The sequence below is a fragment of the Mus pahari genome, chromosome 8 (genome assembly GCF_900095145.1).
Source record: "Mus pahari chromosome 8, PAHARI_EIJ_v1.1, whole genome shotgun sequence".
Classification (NCBI taxonomy): Eukaryota; Metazoa; Chordata; class Mammalia; order Rodentia; family Muridae; genus Mus; species Mus pahari.
Genome location: NC_034597.1, coordinates 77871616 through 77892563, shown reverse-complemented (window position 1 = coordinate 77892563; position 20948 = coordinate 77871616). Strand labels below are relative to the sequence as shown.

The 20948-nt window shown below is 37.0% G+C and overlaps 1 protein-coding gene and 1 pseudogene across 1 annotated transcript in view; both read right to left on the bottom strand.

Moving 5' to 3' along the window:
* Positions 1–17059, bottom strand: part of LOC110325136 — a 41174-nt pseudogene extending 24115 nt beyond the window's left edge.
* Positions 17060–17164: 105 nt separating this feature from the next.
* LOC110325135 (ZAR1-like protein) overlaps positions 17165–20948 on the bottom strand; it is a 32666-nt gene continuing 28882 nt past the window's right edge. The window contains exon 3 of the mRNA XM_021202900.1: positions 17165–17423. Coding sequence (XP_021058559.1) covers positions 17165–17423 — 259 coding nt within the window. The remainder of the gene's footprint in view (positions 17424–20948) is intronic.

Below are 20948 nucleotides of genomic sequence, written 5' to 3'. Positions count from 1 at the left end.
GGGAAGAGGAGAGAGAAGAGAGAGGACAAATGGGTGAGAGTAAGCGAATAAGAGTAAGAGAGCATGGTGGGGCTGAACACCCCTTTTTATGGTCTTCACTGTTGCTAGGTAACTGGGGAGGAGTTTAGCCTGAAGGTCAGAAGCTTGGGCCATTGCTTAAGTGACCACTGACCATGCTTCTCTTGTGGGGGACATTGGAGGTGGTACCTTAGGCTGGAGTTCCAGGAGCTTGAGGGAACGCCTACCGTGTCATGAGGGTGAATTATGACATTCAGGGTTCAGACCTCAGCTTGACTGGAGACCAGCCTGCAATTCCCCACAGCTCTCAGGAACTGAACTGAGGCTGTTAGACTGGTATAAAGTGTCTCTACTTGCTGAAATATCTCAATTGCCTGTACTGCTACAGATCCTGACTCATGTGTAAAATGCATGACTCTTCATGGTACCAAAACTGTTGGATTCTTCACATGTACCGTGTTCTACTGCAAAATTTAAAGCACATATTTGTTTTGTTTTGTTTTGTTTTGGAAACAACCAGGTCTGTTGATATCAGTATCAAAAAGAAGTGGCTTACCTTGGTCACTCTTGGCCTATAATGTCATTCCACAGTCTGCAGACCTCTGTAAGTACATTGCAATGATAGCACTTGAGACCATGTTAACTATTTCTGATTTCCAAAAACTATATCACTGAGTTTAACCTGGAGCTTCCTGGTGAATCTTGCAGGTCACCTACTTTGGTTAAGACACTGTAAGTAATCTCATCACCTAAGGACTGTAGGTTTTTTCAAACCTCAGAAAAACAGAAATTTATACTCCCTGGATGCACAAGGATGTGATATGATATTGCTTCCATGTTCCTTTCTCACTTCTTATAACATTTTTTATAAGACATGAAAGTATAACTGAGAGTACTATAGAAATGTTAAGTTCCTGTGGCTCACCTTTTACATATTAGTTTAGGTCTGTTAGGGTCTGAGAATTAGGAAATAATCCATCAAGAAAACTATGTTAGAGCCAACAAAATTTTTTTTTCATTCAACAAGCTGATGTATCAGAGACATTGCTGTTTGCTGGATCCAAACCATGTCAGCAGGAGGCTGGACAGAGCAACCTTTTAAAGAAACAAACAAACAAACAAACAAAAAGCCAAAACCGCAAACCAAGAGGCATAGGACCAAGGGTAGGGGCAGCAGATCCCTACTGTATATTTCCAATGGTATTTCATACCTGGCATCTTAAAAATGGGTTTCTACCTGTCAAATACCTCATATGGCTTCCCTGACAAATTGGTCTAGATTGAAAACAGCTACTGGGTTTCAGTCCCCACTGGGTGGTAAACAACATGTCACAGAGTTATGTAGTGACCTAAGTTCCTAAGGGGGCACCTGGGGCCAGAAGCAATTTCTGGGAATTCAGTTATTTCTTGGAATTCAGCCTAGTACAAGATGGAGACTATATACAAGATGGGGGTCTCTAAGGCTAAGGTGGCCTTTAACAGCTCTACTGTTATGAAACTTATGCATATCTGATACAGAAGTAAGAAATTGGTTTTGAGTTCCTGAAACACAAAAACAAACTATGTAATAGAGAGGTGGAGTTACAGCTCTGATACTACCCTTTCTTCAATTACTCACAGGGAGAGATTTATCATCATCATTTCTTAACTGTTGTGATTCTCAGAGTCCTTCTGCACCTAAGCAACACCAATGGTAAGCATTGGTCCCAGTTCTCTGAGAGGCAACAAGGAGTTTTCTCTAATTAGGGTCATGATTTCATGCAAGCTGTCTTTAAAGTCTGTTGATTTTCAATTATATTGCATTTATCCTGAGAATAGATAAGAGTCTAAAGCTTATCAACTAATCCCTTTTGGAAATTAGTTTTCTAATAATAGCAGTTAATTGAGAAGGAAAAGCTAACTAGTTACCTGAATGCATATTAAGTCTTTCTGAGTTAGGCAATATTTGAAATAATGATATAATCTTGTTATGTAGACAATAGACCTTAAGGCCATTCCCCTCATTTTTTTGTGTGACAGTTTATAATAAAATAAAAAACAAATACATCGCAAATAAAATCAACTGATTTTTTACCTATAGCTATGTTCCCCTGAAGCTGAGTTTCTGATACTATTGCCTCAGAACTTAGATTGCTCTGTCACCAACATCCATTTATCACATCCTTTGAACCTCAATCACTCTAACCCAGTCCAGTGAGTGGCAGGTGCTGAATATCCAATAAGGAGTTAATGTAATTTCTACCTTTCAAACGTTCTCTAGCTCAGGTAAAAGCAAGCAAGGCATGGATAAATACATCAGAATACAAGAGGAAAAACGGGTTTAAAATCATCACAAACATGTGACGCAACAAAGATGTAAGTGAAGCAAAACAAAGAAAACATGCAAGTAAGCTCTAGATCAGTGGTTCTCAACGAGGGAGTCACAACCCCATCGGTAGTCAAATAACCTTTGCACAAGTGTCACACACCTGATATCCCGTATATTAGATATATTACATTAATATTCATAACAGTAGCAAAATTACTGTTAGTAAGTAGCAACAAAAATAAGTTTATGATTAGGGTCACCACAACATGAAGAACTGTATTCAAGGATAGCAGCGTTAGGAAGGTTGATAACCAATGCATTAGAGGAATAGGTCTCAATCATGTTTCAGACTTAGTATCACCTTGGGAGTTATTGGAATAGTTAGTGCTCCATTCAGCTTAGGGTTTTTTTTTTTTTTTAAATACTCTGCCTGAACCCCAAGATCGGTCAATTTCAAGAAAATGTTCAGGTTTCTGGACTAGGCATCTGCTGTTAAAAAGCAATGCTTTAAAGGACACAGAAAATGAATACCTTAAAGTATGAATAGCTAGCCTATTCATTTTGACAGCCAAGGTTAAAGTGCTTATTGGTACATGCTACTGCTTGACCGTTTTTATCTGTAAGTGTTTGTCATTATTTTAATAATTCATGAGCAGTTCATTTAAAATGGAAGCAGAATTTTAATACATCTTGGATCTAGCAATTTGTTATGTAAAAAGTAATCAAGCTTAGCTAAGAGTAGTACTTTTGTACAAAAAGATAATTGTCAATCATACTTTTATTACACTCTTTAGTGTAATGGATTAGGAAGATTTTGTTCAGCATTCTGAGTGTAAAAAAAAAAAATAACAAAAACGAGGTAATTTCCTTGTGCGCGGAATACAAGACTTGAAAGGGTAATGCTTCAAAGGACACAAAAGTTGTTCCTGTCGTTATTATCATCATTTATTTATGAAGTAGATAAATAAAAATTAGACTAAATCATAATTGTCCCTAATTTTTAAAAGATATATTTAACATGAAAGATATAACTTATAAAGTTAAATTAAGGAGTGGGGACACACTTATTTAATTCCAGCACAGAAGAGGCAGAGGCAGATGTTTGTGTTTACGCTTGCCTGGTCTACAGAGCATGTTCCAGGGCAGCCAGTGCTACAAAGTGAAGACCTAAAACCAAAAATCAAAAACTAAAACCACAAAAAAAAAAAAAAAACAACAAAGTTATTATAAATCTTTAAATGTTTAAACATTAATGATCATGGCTATCTCTGTTGAACAAATGTATGTTGATATCTGTTCATAATGAGAAATTGATAAAGCCCCATTCAGTTTTGATAAGATGTACTGACCTTCTCCTGCCAAACATGACCAATTTACTTGGAGAAAATCTGATGTTTTCCAAAATCACAACACTGTCTAGGTTTCCTCTCCTTCAAAAATCTGAGCCTAAGAATGTGTTACTTTGTGTATTTCAAATGAAAGATTTCGAAGTGCCCCATATTATTTTTCCACATCAGCTATCCTAATTTACATTCTCAACAGTGTATAAGAATTCATTATTCTCAGCAACCTTTGGGAGCATTAGTTATATTTGGTCTCTATTCAATATTTGAAGAATCCCATTTTGTTCACACCGTGGCTATAGCAGTGATTGGAATATCAACTACATGTTTTCCATATTGTAATTAATAAATAAACATTGAAAAATAAGACTAGATATGATTCATAAGTACAATACTAATAAAGCTCCTCAGAGAAGACATTGCATAAACACATGCTTAAGTATTGTAAGCACTGGTGGAAAATCTAAATGGGAAACCGCTTAGACTCTTCTCAGTTAAATACTAGAAGATTATGAAAGGAATGGGGTAGTCATTTAAAGAAGAATATGGGTAAATCAAATAAAAATCAGACAAATGTAACCATAAGAAAACCATCTGGAAGATTAAGAGGAAGAGACTGACAGACTGAGTTGAATAAAGTTAATTGATGACGTAAAAACTTGTTCAGTGAAAGGAGGTATCCTGAAACTGTTGTGCATTGAGAGAAGTGTCACATAAGTTCACTTAGAATGCAATAATAAAACATAATCTCTTCGGTCTGTTCGGTTATGTGTCCCATATGAACTAAACGAAAGTTTGGATTTCTGCCCATCTCTTCCTCTGAAAGTATTCTGGGGATTAAGAACAACTTATGTGAAACAATAGCAAACCGTTACGAGCAGAATTTCATACAGGAGCTGTGTAAAAAGTTCAGAGTGTGTGAACTTCAAGGGAAAGATCCAGGAGTGATGGCTGAGCATTGGAGCACTAAAGACGCTTCTCGGAGGCCTTCTATAGATCCAGGAGGAGCAATGAATACAGACGTGCATGCTTTAAGCTTTCTTTCTGAGCAGAATTTTTACTGAAAAGAAAACAAAGGATGATATAAAGAAACTGAGATAGAGATGTGAGAAGTGAGGTACTGTAACCTGATAGACATTCTGCAACATGATCAGCCTTTTGTACAGCTGAACAAAAGCATAGCTTCAGATATCTAGAAACTCTGTACCATTGAGTCAAAAGTTTAAATAAGTCTGTATCTAATATAGACTACTTGAAGAAAAGCAAGTTCATTTTCTTCCTTTCAGTCAGCTCCTTGCTCCTATACCATTGCTGGTACATGAAATACATGTTTTCTTCCATTATTAAGAAGCAGGTTCTAGGAAAAAAGATTCACGAACAGCTTATATTCTATTAGAAAGATATATTATGAACTTTGCACATGTTTGTTTGTATGTGCATATGTGTGTGACTAAAATTACTTCAGTCAGTACCAAGTATATAAAGTCATGGGAGGATAATAGAATAAAAATTAACGTAAGGTGCAGGATATAGGAGTTCCTGTTTTATAAAGTCAGCAAAGAAGAAATGCTTGAGGACCAAAGATAAAAAAACATAGAAATAGAATGGCAAATCATCCTGGAATTCAGGAAAGAGCATCTTATGCAAATAAAGAGCAAATGTAAATATGTTGTGGCTCATACCACATTGTAACTACATCAAGGAAATGAGAGACTGGTTAGAATGGAAAGGAAAGTAGTAGATGAGCAAGAGTCTTGACAGTGAGGAGAGAGTGTGTTGGCTACTGTAGCACAAGGGGTCTCCATATTTTTAAAAAGTGTCCCTGAAAGTTTTTGAAACACATTTATCAACTTTTAGGCAATTATTAATCCATGTAAATATTTCAAAAAGTGCTTAAAAGATTTTCTCATGTTTTCTAGAATGGAACCTATAATGGAATACCTTATATTGATTGTATATTCATATGTGCATGTGTGCTGACTATACATGACATGCTATGCATGTGATGGGCAAAGGATAACTTATGGTTATCTCGTATATCATGTATCATATTGGTTCCAGTAATTGAGCTCAGGTTATTAGGATTAGCATCAACACCTTTACCTTCCAAGACATCTTGCAGGCCTTTATAAAACATTACTTATATGTGTTTTGATCTAATATATATATATATATATATATATATATATATATATATATATATATATATTCAGAATGATTAAAGGAACAGAAAATTATTTACAAATAATAGGCAGGAAGCATATTCAGGAATATGTCTTCTGTGCCAATGCATGCAAGATTGTTCTCTTTCTCTTCTGTCAGGTTCAGTGTATCTGGTTTTTGAGGTCTTTGATCCTTGGGGAATTGAGTATTGTGCAGTGATACATAAGAATATATTTGCGTTCTTCTACATGCTGAGAACTAGTTAGACTAATACCATTTATACCATTTACTGATGATGCTTCCTTTTTTCCAATTGTATATTTCTGGTTTCATTATCAAAACTCAAGAATAGAGAGGTATCTGGAATTAGTTCTGGGTCTTTGATTTGATACCATTGATCAACATGTTTCCATGCTAGTACAATGTCATTTTCATCAATATAGCTTGAGCACCAATTGTACATGCATTAAACCAGCAATTAATGAATGTGGCCTCATATACATTACAGAAATGCTTCTGTAAGGCAAGGGACACCATTAATAGGAAAAATGGTAGCCTACACAATAGGTAAAGAATTTCACCAAACTCACATCTGACAGAGGGCTAATATCCAAAATATATAGGGACTGAAGAAACTGGACATCAACAAAGCAAATAATCCAAGTAAGTAACTAGGAGGGGATGGATCTAAACAAACAATTTTCAACAGAGGAACTTCAAATAGCCGAGAAATGCTTAAAAATGTTCAATATCCTTAGAAATCAGGAAAATGTAAATCAAAATGATTCTGAGATTCCATCTTACACTTGTCAGAATAGCAAAGTTGTACAGCAAAGTTGCTATATAAGTTTGCACTTGTACCAGCAATGGAGGAGTGTTGCCCTTGCTCCACATACTTGCCCACATGTGCTATCTCTTGAGTTTTAATTATAGCCGTTCTGACAGGTGTACAATGGAATCACAGTCATTTTTGTTTCCATTTCCTGATGGCTATGGCTGTTGAAATTTCTTTGAGTGGTTCACAGCCTTTAGAGATTCCTCTGTCTAGAACTTTTTCAGTTATTTATATATTTTTCATATCAGCCCTCTGTCCTATTTAGGGTTGTTGGAGATCTTTTCCCATTCTGTAGGCTATCACTTGTCCTATTGATAGTATCCTTTCATTTACAGAAATTTTTAAGTTTCATGAGGTCCTATTTATTAATTTCTGACCTTAGTGCCTGAGTACTTTTTAAGAGTTCTTTCTTGTGCCAACGCACTCAAGGCTATTATCCTCTTTCGTTTCTATCAGGTAGGTATATCTGGTTTCATGTTAAGGTCTTTGATCCACTTGGACTTGAGTTTTGTGCAAAATGATAGACATGAATCTATTTGCATTCCTCTGCATGAAGTCATCCAGTTTGACCAGCATCATCTGCTGAAGATGTTATCTTTATTCCATTGTATAGTTTGGGCTTCATTGTAAAAAAAATCAAGTGTCCATAGGCGTGTGGATTGACTTGTGGGTTTTTTGATTTGATTCTATTAATTACCCTTTCTGTTTTCTTTTATGAAAATACCATGTGATTTTTATTACTATTGCTTTGTATTACAGCTTGAAATCAGGGATGTTGATACCTCTCAAAGTTCTTTTATTGTGCAGGATTGTTTCAATGATAATGTGTTTTCTGTTATTCCATATGAAGTTGAGTATTATTCTATCAAGATTTGCAAAGAATTGTGTTGCAATTTCAAACAGAATTGCTTTTAATCTGTACATTGCTTTTGGTAAGATGTACATTTTTACCATGTTAATCCTACTGATCCAAAAGCATGGAAAATCTTTCCATTTTACTTGCTCAACTATGTGCATAGTCACTTTATTCATAATAGTCAGAAACTGGAAACAGCTGATATGTCCCTCAACCAAGAATGGATAATGAAAATGTAGTACATTTACATACTAGAGCTATTAAAAAACAATGATATATTGAAATTTGCAGGCAAATTGATAGAACTGGAAAAAATCAATTGGAGTACTATAAACCGTACCCAGAAAAAAAAAAACATAATATGTACTCAGTTGTAAGTGGATATTAGCCATAAAGTAAAGGATAACTATGCTACAATCCACTGACCCAAAGAAGCTAAGTATCCAGGGGGAGATCAAGGGGGGAAGGGGTGCTTGAATTTTACTAAATAAGTGAATTAGAAAAGATGTAAGTGAACAGTATGCAGGTGGACTGGAAGGTCATGAGAGTGGGGAGGGAAACAAGAGGGATCTAGTGAAGGGAGATGGAGAAGAGTATACTGGAAAGGACAACTGAAACTGGGGGGCATCTCTGGATGAGTTAGAGACCTAGGGCAATGGCACCTCCCAGGAATCTTTGAAAGCAACCCTAGCTATGTGAGATATGGAGCCTAAACAGGCTGTCTTCTGTAACTAGGTAAGGTTTACAATAGAGGGATTGGGACACCAACCTAGCCACAAACACTTCAACTTGCAATTTTATCTGTCTACAAGATCTACAAGATGTTCAGTGGTAAAGATGGTACAGAATTTAAGGGAATGGCCAACCAATGACTGATACAACTTGAGACCCATTAATAAGAGGTCACTCACCCTTGACATGTTTAATGATATTCTACTATACTTGCATATAGGATCCTAGCATGTTAATAGCCATAGTGGCTTCATTCACCTCATAACAGTGCCACTCCCTGGGCCAAGCATATATAAACCATCACAATGGCTCATAGGTATCTGTCACTCCAGTTCCATGGTATTGAACACTCATAGGCACTAGGTAGTTATAGGTGCATATAAAAACATTCAGGGAAAAAAATGCACCTAAAATAAAATAAATAAATATACAAGTGCAAAAGAATAATTTAATTTCTATGATTGATCCGTCAATAATATACAAAATAATGCTGTGAGTTAAACTTTGCTGTAAGGAAAACTATCAATGGTGCTTTTGTATTCATTACTAAGAATTTTTTTGTCTAACAGATGCTTTCTTTTTTGATTTGATACTAATCAGAAGATAAAAGCTCTGAGGTTTCTAAATAAAATTACTTTCACCACTGTAGTCCCATTCTCTGTCTACATTTAGAAATGTTCCATCAGTGGGTACATCTGTGTTATCTGTCAAATCATGTTCTGACTTTTTAAAGACATGTTTAGCAATGTAGCATTATGATTTTATCTTCAATAAAAGAAAAATTTCCTTATTGTAATATTCTGAGTCCTTACAATTATGAACAATATGCTACAACAATGTTGACTATTCAATATAAGTCAAAGGCATGTTTTGTAAAAATAGAATGTTTATACTGGAAGGAGAGAAGGAAACTATCTCAGCTACAGGAAAAATGCAAGGAATATTAATCATAGAAAAGAAAGCCTAACAATATTTTATGAGGTCATACTTTGGATATCAAATGTTCTTTAGAAGTAAATGTTCCAAAGGCTTAGAGTACCCGTCATTGGATGATTGGAAGGTGGTTGACCATTTTGTAAATGGAAAGAAAAGGAAATTAGATCATTTATAATGAGCTTTTGAAGGAGACAACTGAAACCTAGAACCTTCTCTTCTATCTCTTTCATTGCTTCCTAGATATCATTAGATAAACACATTTCTGATCCTCAACCACCACCATGATATCAGCCTTCACTTCAGGTCCAGAAGCAGGAACCAAGCAATCCTGGACTAAAACTTCTAACGCTACAAGCTAACACAAACCTTTTTACTCTTTACAAACTGATTGATAGATGACGTTTGTTGTAATAATAGAAAGCTGGCAATGTACCAAGTGTTTTTGCTCTGTTTCTTAATGAATACTTGGGTAAGATTTACCCCTCAAATATTTGAATTTCTTCTTTTAGTTCATTTGCATATGAATCTAAAAACTAGTGCCTGGATAAAGTGAAAGTTCTATTTTAATTTAATCCATGGAGACTACTGTGTTTTAAGGGACAAACAGCTTTGGATAGTTTGACCAGATGGTATCAGGAAGAAGTGGGAAGAACAGCCTTTAAATGGTAGTGGCTTTCTTGAAAAGAGCATCAGTGCAGCCAGGACCTTTTGTTTTGTTTTGCTTGGTATTTCTTTATACAACAGAATTTCAACATGATTTTCACATCAGTCCCCAGATGTTCCTCACCACCTCCCATCCTCCTAACTTTATTCTCTCTGTTTTTTTGTCTCTGTCTGTCTATCTGTCTCTGTCTGTCTCTGTCTCTGTCTGTCTCTCTGTCTCTCTGTCTCTCTGTCTCTCTGTCTCTCTCTCTCTCTGTGTGTGTGTGTGTGTGTGTATGGTTGAATGTGTGTGTGTCTATTTCTGTCTCTTATCTTTCTCTCTACTAAAACATTTTTTAAAGAAAAGAAACAAAAACAAAAGCAAAAAGAACAAGAAACATAAAAATGACCACAAAAGCACAAAAAGAAAGTGAATCAAGTGAAAGAGCAAGAAGATAGAAATGCCAACACAGAGCAAAGTTAAACCAAAAGTAACAATGAGTTCATTCTGTTTTTACCATCTACTTCTAGGTAAGAGGTCTGCCCTAGAGTATGGGTGGTATATGCAATGAGCCTAGGGGAAGAAAACTATTGCCAGTGGGCATCAATTGAATATAGCTTCTTGATTAAGGGTTGAACCCCAGGTCCAATTTCTCCTCTCAGTTCTATGACACAGTCTGATTTGAACCTGTGCAGATCTTTGCTTGCTGCTCTAATCTCTGTGAGTATGTACTGCATCAGTGTTGTTCTGTCCAGATGATGCTAGCCATTCGCTCTGGGTCTTATCAATCTTGTTGCCCCCTCTTTTGCACAGATCCCTGAGTTCTGAAAGTACTCAGGATTATGATGACATTGCATTTAGGCTGAATGCTCCAAAGTATCTCACTCTATCCATATTGCCCAGTTGTGTTTCTCTTTTTAAATTCCCAACTACTTCAAGAACCTTCTCTGATGTGCAATGAACAAAGCACTCATGAATGGATATAGCTGTCTGTCATTAGGAGCCATTTGATTTCTCACCCAATGGCCTTTTTTTCCTGTTTCTCACAATATCACTATTCAAATGTTAACTTATTAAAACTATATTTCACAATACTTAAATATCCAATTAATTATAAATTGTGAACGACAAAACATGTTTAGTTCAATTTTTCTTAAATAAACACGCACAAAAAAAAATTAAAAGTAACCACGGATGCACTTCTGTGGTAGTAACTCCACATAAGTGTGAGCCAGTGAGCCTCCATCACACACTGCTGAATTTATGACACTGAGCTTCTCTGTCAGTTATAATTTACAGACTTGTTTCACTGTTCACAGAGCTCACAAAACACAGAGTAGATGTGACCAGTGCTTGGAGCAGTGCTCAAGAAATGAGTGACACCTGAACCAAGCTTGATCCCTTTTCTATACAAATCACAAAGATCTGACATCATTCTTCAATTTTATGTGCAAGGTTTGAAACTAGATGGAAGTCAGGTGACATGTACTGGAGATACTGTATTTAGATGGTTTCCCAATCAGGTATGGACTTGTGGTTGTGTGTGTGTGTGTGTGTGTGTGTGTGTGTGTTTGTGCACATGGAGACCAGTGTACCAACTCAAGAGCCGTTCATCAGGCAATATCTACTTCGATTTTTGAACCAGGTCCCTTATTGATATCATTTAGCAGAAGGGATAAGATGTCCACGGAACTCTCTAAATTACCTGTCTCTCTCTGTACCCAGTACTGAGGTTACAAATGGAAGGCTTGGAATTTGTGGGTGGGTCCTGGGGATGCAATGTGGGACAATGGACCAGCACTGCAACTTAGGTCTTCATACTTCTAAGGTAAGCACATTACTCCCTGAGCTGTTTGACATGTCTCATAAACAACAATGTCCTAAATAGTATTAGCACATGAACAAACACATAGAGATAACTTCAAACATTTTAGTAGCAATTATTTATATGTATCATTTCACCTGTTATTCTATAATATTAACTCATTCAAACTTTCCCACATCCAAAAGTCGATCACCTTAAGCAAAACCATCATCCATCATGCACTCTTATAAAAAATAAAAATAAAAAAAAGCAAAGCTCTTTACGGCCATTATTAATTAATTATTAATTAATTGTCTGAAATTTCTTTCTTTCTTTCTTTCTTTTTTTTTTTTTTTTGTTTGTTTTTCGAGACAGGGTATATCCCTGGAACTCACTCTGTAGACCAGGCTGGCCTCGAACTCAGAAATCCACCTGCCTCTGCCTCCTGAGTACTGGGACTAAAGGTGTGGGCCACCACTCCCGCAGTCTGAAATTTCTTAATCAGTATTAAACATGGGAAAGCCATTTTGTGAAACTCCAAAGAATACTGCAATTTTGTATGAATACTCTCTTAGTGAAACTTACTCTTTTCCATGTCTCTCTAAATAAACATTGCTTGACTGTAAACAGCTTCTTCAATCCTACTGTTAGTCACAATTAAGGCTTAATTAAGTCTCTTTCCATCTAAGAGCAACTATCATACATGATTCCCTGAAGCACTGGAACTTATCTTTACTCTGAGATATTTTGAACATTTCTTTAATACTATTATGAAAATATGTATGAATTAGCAGTTAAATATTTGCAGGATGTCAGTGACAATGATGTGAAATTTTACATGTAGTAATCATGAACTAATAGCATAATGAAGATTTGCCTTTTGGAAGGCTGACACATTGAAATAATACCAAGCAGAATTTGAATTTTTGCCCCAGAGTATAACTTACCATGTAACCTTAAGCCACGATTTCCTTGTGCATAATCTCTACTTTTAAAAATGAAAGAATAACAGTCTCCATCTTGGACTCTGCAGCCGCCGTGATGTTGATGCCTAAGAAGAATTGGATTGCCATCTATGAACTCCTTTTTAAGGAAGGCAGGACGGTAGCCAAAAAGTATGACCACATGCCCAAATGCCCCAAGCTAGCAGACAAAAATGTGCCCAACCTTCACGTAATGAAGGCCATGCAGTCTCTCAAGTCTCAAGGCTATGTGAAGGAGCCTTTGTTCCCATCTGCTGCAAGAGGAAGCTTTTGTGATGATGACTGGGAAAAGCCCTGAAGTGGGAGTATATCACTATCTCATTAGTAGTTTGTTTTGGGGGGTGGAGGTTCATTTAATAGTACAGTAATATTGTCAATGCAAAGCCAATTTCCTATTTTTCTGGCCAATTTTCTCTTTACTTAAAACTTTCTAAAACTTCTTTGGTCCCGTGAAGGCTTGGTGTGATGCCCCAGTGTAGGGAAATGCCAGGGTAGGGAGGTAGGAGTTGGTGGGTGGGTAGAGAAGCACCCTCACGGAAGCAGGGGGAGGGAGGATGGGATAGAGGGTTTCCAGAGGGGAAACTAGGAAAGGGAATACTTTTTGAAATGTAAATAAACAAAATAGCCAATAAAAAAATAAAATAAATAAATAAATACTTCACAGAATGCCTTAGTTTGTCTTTCCTCAGTGCCTTCTTCTATTTACTCCATTTCTCTAATGAAAGTGACTTTTGTCTTATGTCGTTTATTATACATATAAATTGGGAAAGTTTTCTAACCTCCACTAATTTATGAATTTCTCTTTAATACTGAATATTTTCTCAGGTTTTTACATTGTGTTTGTGCTCTGTAACTCCACACCATCTTTACTGATGCATTTCCTTTACACTGTGTTTGTGCTCTGTAACTCCACACTATCTTTACTGATGCATTTCCTTTACACTGTGTTTGTGCTCTGTAACTCCACACCGTCTTTACTGATGCATTTCCTTTCGATTTCTGACTTGCTTCCAGTGATCTCCCTTATCTTCCTTCAACTATTGCTTGTATTTTTTGATATTATAATTATTTTGTTTTACTCTTCCATTTCTTTCAAACCTTCCTGTACACCTATACTTGCTTTCCTTCAAATTTATGGCCTCTTTTATCATTAACTTTTGTTATTTAAATAAACACACAGAGAAACACACATACACGCAAACACACACACACACACACACACACACACTCACATTCCTAAATATAACCTACTCAGTATGAACAGTGTACTTTGTATGTATGTTTTTCAGGAATGATTAAGTATTGTATAAGTAATTGTGCTCTTCCCTGGAGAAGCTAAAACACAGTGTGTAAGCCACACTAATACACACACACTCACACACACATACACATACATACACATATTATCAATTCTGTTCCTTTAGAGAACCCTGATTCAAGCGATATTTCTTTGACAAGGAGTGAAGAAGTTCAGGCATGGTATAAATGAACCACATTTTCTGTATTCATTCTTGCGTTGTGGGACATCTGGCTTCTTTCCAGCTTCTGGTCATTAAAAATAAGGCCACTATTAATGTAATGGATCATGTGTCCCTGTGGTATGGTAGGGCATCTTTTGGATAAATGGCCAAGAATGGTATAGCTGGATTTTCAGGTAGATCTATCTCCAATTTTCTGAGGAATCTCTAAATTGATTTCCAGAGTGATTGTACCAGTTTGCAATCCCATAAGCAATGGAGGAGTGTTTTTCTTTCTCCACATTCTTGCCATCATGTGCTGTCACCTGCGTTTTTGATCTTAGCCATTCTGATTAGTATAAGGTGGAATCTCAGGGTTGCTTTGATTTACATTTACCTGATGACTTTGAACATTTCTTTAGGTGCTTCTCAGCCATTCAATATTCCTCTGTTGTGAATTCTGTTTAGTTTTATACCCCATTTTTTATTGCATTGTTCGTTTGTTTGTTTTAGGGGGGGTTAGCTTCTTGAGTTCTTTACATATTTTAGAAATTAGCCCTCTATTAGATGCTGGGTTAATGAAGATTTTTCCCCAATATGTAGGTTGCCAGTTTGTCCTATTGACTATGTCCTTTGACTTAGAGATGCTTTTCAGTTTCATGAGGTCTCATCTATCAGTTCTTGATATTAGAGCTTGAGCCATTGCAGTTCTGTTTAGAAAATATTTCTTCACCCTCATCCATGAGTTTGAGGCTCTTTCCCACTTTCTCTTCTACTAGATTAATTTTATCTGCTTTTATGTTGAGGTCTTGATCCACTTTGACTTGAGTTTTGTGCAAGGTGACAAATATGAATCTATTTTCATTTTTCTATTTACAGACTGCCAGTGAGACCAGCACTATTTATTGAAGATGCTTTCTTTATTCCATTGTATATTTTTGGATTTTTGTCAAAGATCAGTTGACCATAGATGTGTTGGTTTATTTCTGGGTCTTCAATTCTATTCCTTTAATCAACCTGTCTTTTTCTGTACCAATAAAATGCAGTTTTTATCACTATTGCTCTGTAGTGCAGCTTGAGGCCACAGATGGTGATTCCCCCAGATGTTCTTTTATTGTTAAGATTTTTTTCCTATCCTGGGTTTTTGCTCTCTCCACATAAAATTGAGAATTGCTCTTGTCAAGTCTGTGAAGAATTGAAATTTTGATGGGGATTGTGTTGAATCTATAGATTGCTTTAGAATGAGGATATTGTGACATGAGTTTTTCAGGCAAATGGGTGGAACTAGAAGATATTATTCAAAGTGGTGTAACTCAAACCCTAGAGGACAAACAAAGTATGTATTCACTAATCAGTAAATATTAGCCAAAAAAAGTACAGAATATCTAAGATAAAAATAAAAACACCTCAAGAATCTTAACAAGTAGAAGATTCCAAGTGGGGATTCTCCAATCCCTCTTTGAAGGGCAAAGAAAACAAACAAGGGAGGCAGAGAGAGGGTTCTGGGAGGGAGGGGGAGAAGAAAGAGAAAGGGAAACATGATCAGGTATAGGGTGGGGGACAGGTTAGAAGCCTGGAGGGCCAGCAGAAAAAAAATGGAAATATGCAACCCTGGGGGTGGTGAGAGAAGGGAACCTTCTAGAAAGACCTGGGATGTGAGAGACTCTCAAAACTCAAAGACCTTATATGAAATGCCCAAAAGTGGAGAGAAGGGACATGTAGAGTGCAACTACAGAAGAAAAACAGGGCATCAAGTGGAGGGATGAGGCTGTCATCCCACAGTCAAAAACTCTGGCCCAGAATTGTTCTTGCCTAAAAGAACTTCATGGAATGGACAAAAATTAAGAGGAGACTGGGTGAAAGGCAGTCCAGTGACTAACCCAACTTGGGGTCCATCTCAAGAGGAAGCTCCAACGCCTAACACTATTAGTGATGCTATGGTGTGCTTACAGACAGGAGCCTAGAATGGTGGTCCTCTAAGAGGTCCAACAAGCAGATGATTGAGGCAGACACAGACAGACGTATGCCACCATTGACTAAAGTTAGGGACCCCTGTTAGGGAAAGGCTGGAAGAAACTGAGGAGGAGGGTGACCCTATAGGAAGACCAATAGTCTTAACTAATCTGGACCTCTGAGATCTCTTAGACACTGAGCCACCAACCAGGCAGCAAGAGCTGGTCAGAGGCCCAGATACACACAGAGTAGAGGAATGTCTGGTTTGGCCTCAGTGGAAGAAGTTTAGCTGAACCCTAGAGAGACTTGTAGTGCCAGGGAGTGGGGAGGACTGGCAGGGGTGGGTCATCCTCTTGAAGACAGGGGTGAGGAAGAATTAGGATGAGGAACTGGGAGGGGTAGACCAGGAGTGGGGCAAAGAGTGGACTATAAAAATTAATAAAAACAAGAAGTACAGATATTAAATGCATTTATTCCAGAATCATTCACTACTTACCTTTTAAAAACTAAGAACATTTTACTGCATAACCATCACATTTCTCTATGTTCCTTGTTACATCATTTTTTTATCGGTGCAACACAATCCACTATTGGTTTTTTGACATAACTTTTGTAATTAATTTGTTATAAATTATATATCACAAAAATATTTGAAAATATAACATGAGAACCTATACCATTTTAAAACAGTTAATTGGCTCTCTGCTCCTCCCTGTTCCAGAGATAGCTACATCTTCTTGTACAGTACTAGACTCATCCTGGCAAAGTGGAGATTGTGACCATCAATGAGCCCTTCATTGACCTCAACTACATGGTTTACATGTTATGGTATGACTCCACACATGGCAAATTCAACTGCACAGTCAAGGTTGAGAATGAGCCCATCAACATTTTCCAGGAGTGAGATGGAGTGTTGATGGTGATGAGTATGTTAGGGAGTCTACTGGCATCTTTACCACCATGGAGAAGGCCAGGAGCCACTGAAGGGTGGGGTCAAAGGGGTCATCATCTTTGCTCCTCCTGTCCATGCCCCTATGTTTGTGATGGGTGTGAATCATGAAAAATATGACAACTCACTCAAGATTGTCAGCAATAGAGCTTGTACCACCAACTGCTTAGACCCCTGTCAAAGGTCACCCCTGACAACTTTGGAAGAGCTCATGACCACGGTCCATGCCATTACTGTCACTCAAAAGACTGTGAATGACCCCTCTTAAAAGCTGTGGTATGGCAGTCCTGGGGCTGCCTGAAATATCATCCGTGCGTCCAATGGTGCTGCCAAGGCTGTGGGCAAGGTCAACCCAGAGCTGAACTGGAAGCTCACTGGCATGGTCTTCTGTGTTCCTACCCCCAATGTATCCATTGTGGATCCGACATCCTGCCTGTAGAAACCTGCCAAGTATGATGACATCAAGAAGGTGGTGAAACAGGCATCTGAGGGCCCACTGAAGGGCATCCTGGGCTGCACTGAGGACCAGGTTGTCTCTTGCAACTTCAACAGCAACTCCCAGTCTTCGACCTTTGATGCTGGGGCTGGCATTGCTCTCAATGACAACTTTGTAAAGCTCATTTCTTGGTATTACAATGAATATGGCTACAACAGGGTGGCGGACCTCATAGCCTACATGTACTCCAAGGAGTAAGAAGCCCTAGACCATCAACCTCAACAATGTCACTAAGAGCAAGAGAGAGACCCTAGGTTGCTGAAGAGTCCCTGTCCCACCTCAGCCTCTAACACTGAACATTTCCCTCATAATAATTTCCATCCCAGACCCCAAAATAAAAGAGGGGCCTAGGGAGCCCTCTCTACTCTCTGGAATACCATGAATAAAGTTCGCTGCACTCAGAATAAAAACGAAAATAAAGCAATTAAGTGTGTGTGTATGTGTTTATGTGCACTTGTATGCTTACAAATGCTTGTTCACATATGTTTGTACATGTATATCTGTGTATAACAGGTGATGGTTAAAAAAAAATAAACTTTTGACTTTCTTGCTCCCACTGTCAAAACAATCTAAGACAGCAAATTAATTAATCAGCTATAGTGACAGAGTCTACTCTGTTTCTTACCAATTTTATAAATGATGAGGTTTGTTGCAAATAGCCACTGCCTACAGCATTTACAACCAAACACCTAGCTGTACTCCGCATTTCCACATTTCAGAGGGCGGGTAGTGTTTCCCTTTACTCCTTCTCTTCACTCCTTTCCTTAACCTTTCTGCTTAGCTCCAACTCAGCATTCCTGTTTTTTTTCCCATGCTGGTAGACAACAACGCAGTGAATTTGGAGGTATCTTTGCCCTTAAGGGGTTTTTAAGTGCCAGATCACATGAAAACTGATTCAGCTTAAAGTCAGATCTCTAGTGTGCAGGATAGTTTCTATTCACTCTCCTTTTTTTCAGTGGCTGGATTCCAGTTAAATTAACTCAAACCAAGGTACCAAGTGTGGTATCTACAAAAGTATACTCTGGCATAAAGGAAAAATATTTTCTAATATTTAGTTTAATATAACATAATCTGGAAAGAGAAGCAGTTTCAATAATTTTAACACTGAACAGCATTTGTCTAAAGAACAGAACTGTAAGATGTCTGGAAAATGTATGATACAGAGCTCAAAAACTAAAGATATTTAAACTTAATTCACATATCTATTCCAAACTTTCATTTTTTATTTATGAATTACCTATTCATAATGCCTGACTTCATGTGTTTTCAGGGTGGGTAGATGCTTGAGTGTAGATTTTATTAAAGTAGGTGACTGTAAAACATATTTCTGAAAAATCACACTAACTTGGAAATGGTATTTTAATGCTCTTGGCTGAATTCTGATGTTAAAACTAATGTTTGAAAGCAATAAGGTAGAAAACATGCATATTTCTTAGTTGTGGTGTGCTTTACTCTGTCAGAATGTACGTGATTAGCCTTTCAAATTGTCAAGTATGGCTTACATTTTACTAACTATATAGTATCAGGTAAATAGATGTATGTTCATTACATATATTATCCAGTAACAACTGGTGTACACTAATTTCATTGTTTAATGTAATCACTTTTGTCAACAAAGTTATTTTCATTTTTTTTCTATTATTGACCCCTAAACTTCATGTTATTCAACAGGTACCCATGGGGGAGTTAAAGTATATTGATGAATAGGGGCAAGAAAATGAGGAGAAATACAATTCTAGTAGAAAAAGAAAAATATCTTGAAAATCAGTCTTATCAGTCAATTGATGTTGGTATTTGTATGATTACTTATAAAATGCAGGTATAGAATGGAGAACATGAAGAATTCTCCAGTCATCCTCAAAGCATGAATATATATATATATATATATATATATATATATATATATATATATATATGTGTGTGTGTGTGTGTGTGTGTGTGTACAGTGCACACTGCACATGGATTTGACAGGTGCTTAGTCTTCAACAAGAAAAATCAATCTTAAGCAAGACAAGTAAAGCACTTACTGACTTAAGATATGTACTTAAAAATTTATATGGACAAAGTTGTAATGCGGAGAAAGAGGTTAAGACTTAAGCTCTTCATCTATTTAATATCTTATTTACGGTGAACAAAAAATACTGTATTATTTTCAGTAAAGTTTTAGTCATATTGATATTTCACTGAATATATTTTCTGCATAGTCTGAGTCTGCCACATGGAAAGACTGTGTGGGGCTACTTCTCCAACCCACCACACACTCTGCAATGGCTGTTCCTGGAGTGGTTCCCAGAACTGACAGTGTCTTCAGTGGGAGTCACATACACAGAGCTCAGCAATGAAACTAGTTGAGGGACAGGATGTTATTACAAAGAGAAAATCTGTAAAATGTTTCAAATATCAGCCACAGCCAAGAGGAAAAAAGAAGTGGCAGTTAATCAAATGTCAAAGCAGCATCGTGTAAAGCCAGTGCTGTCCTCGGGAAAGTACATGTGGTTCTTTGTGCTTGAATCAAGCTTCAGAGTCTGAAGATAAAAATATATGACGCATGCTTCTCAAAGAGGAAGCTTTGATCAAGTGCCAAATAACGACAGCTTTTTTAAAAAAGAGTTTAAGAGGAAAAACATGTGTTTACATTTCTAGAAATAATAGAAAAAGTGAAATACAGTTAAAACTGATTTTTGAAAGTTTATGTTTTGATTAATTTAGTTCATTAAAAATTACTTGAATTATTTCTTCAAAATGTGAATCCCATTATTCCCCTTCTCTTCTTTTTGTAACACGGTCATGATTGGCCAGTGCCTTACATCATTCCCAGTGTCTCTACTTATATGCTCTTCACCCACAATTCCTATGTACTTACTTTTCTTTATTACCCCACCAAAGTGTCTTCAATGCCTGATGCTGGCATAGATCTGAGGCCATTTATGTGGAAACCATATATTCTTCCTTGTTACGCCGATCATTATGTCTCCATTAACTTAATCGTTACTTCTTTCAACAAAACAATCAGTCCAGTTGTTCCACTGTCAAAGCTCACCAAGAGGTATTTCTCTGCATTATGTCACCGTTGCACTTCGTCCAGTAGGGACAGGAGCTCCATGTCACTGCTGTCTACTGTGCTATCTTGTGAATTAAGAAAACTCATAAATGATTTCTGAGTGAAAGAATAATGAAAATAGCGGGTCAACCTTTCAGAATAATCAACAAAACTGCTACATGAGTTTCTACAAATGTAATGAAAAGGTAATCTATTCTAAGTAAATTAGAGCTCCCAGATACTAATTGATTTCTTATTTCATGTTTAGAAGCTTTTTAAACCACCCACTAATCATTACGGTTCACAGTGACAGCTCTGTATGGTATCTTATCATTCTAGACACAGAATAAAAGCAGGAGAGATTTTAATCTTTACAAAATGTTGTCTAAATCAGCATAGTGTGCAAAAAAACACCAAAAAAAGCACCAATAC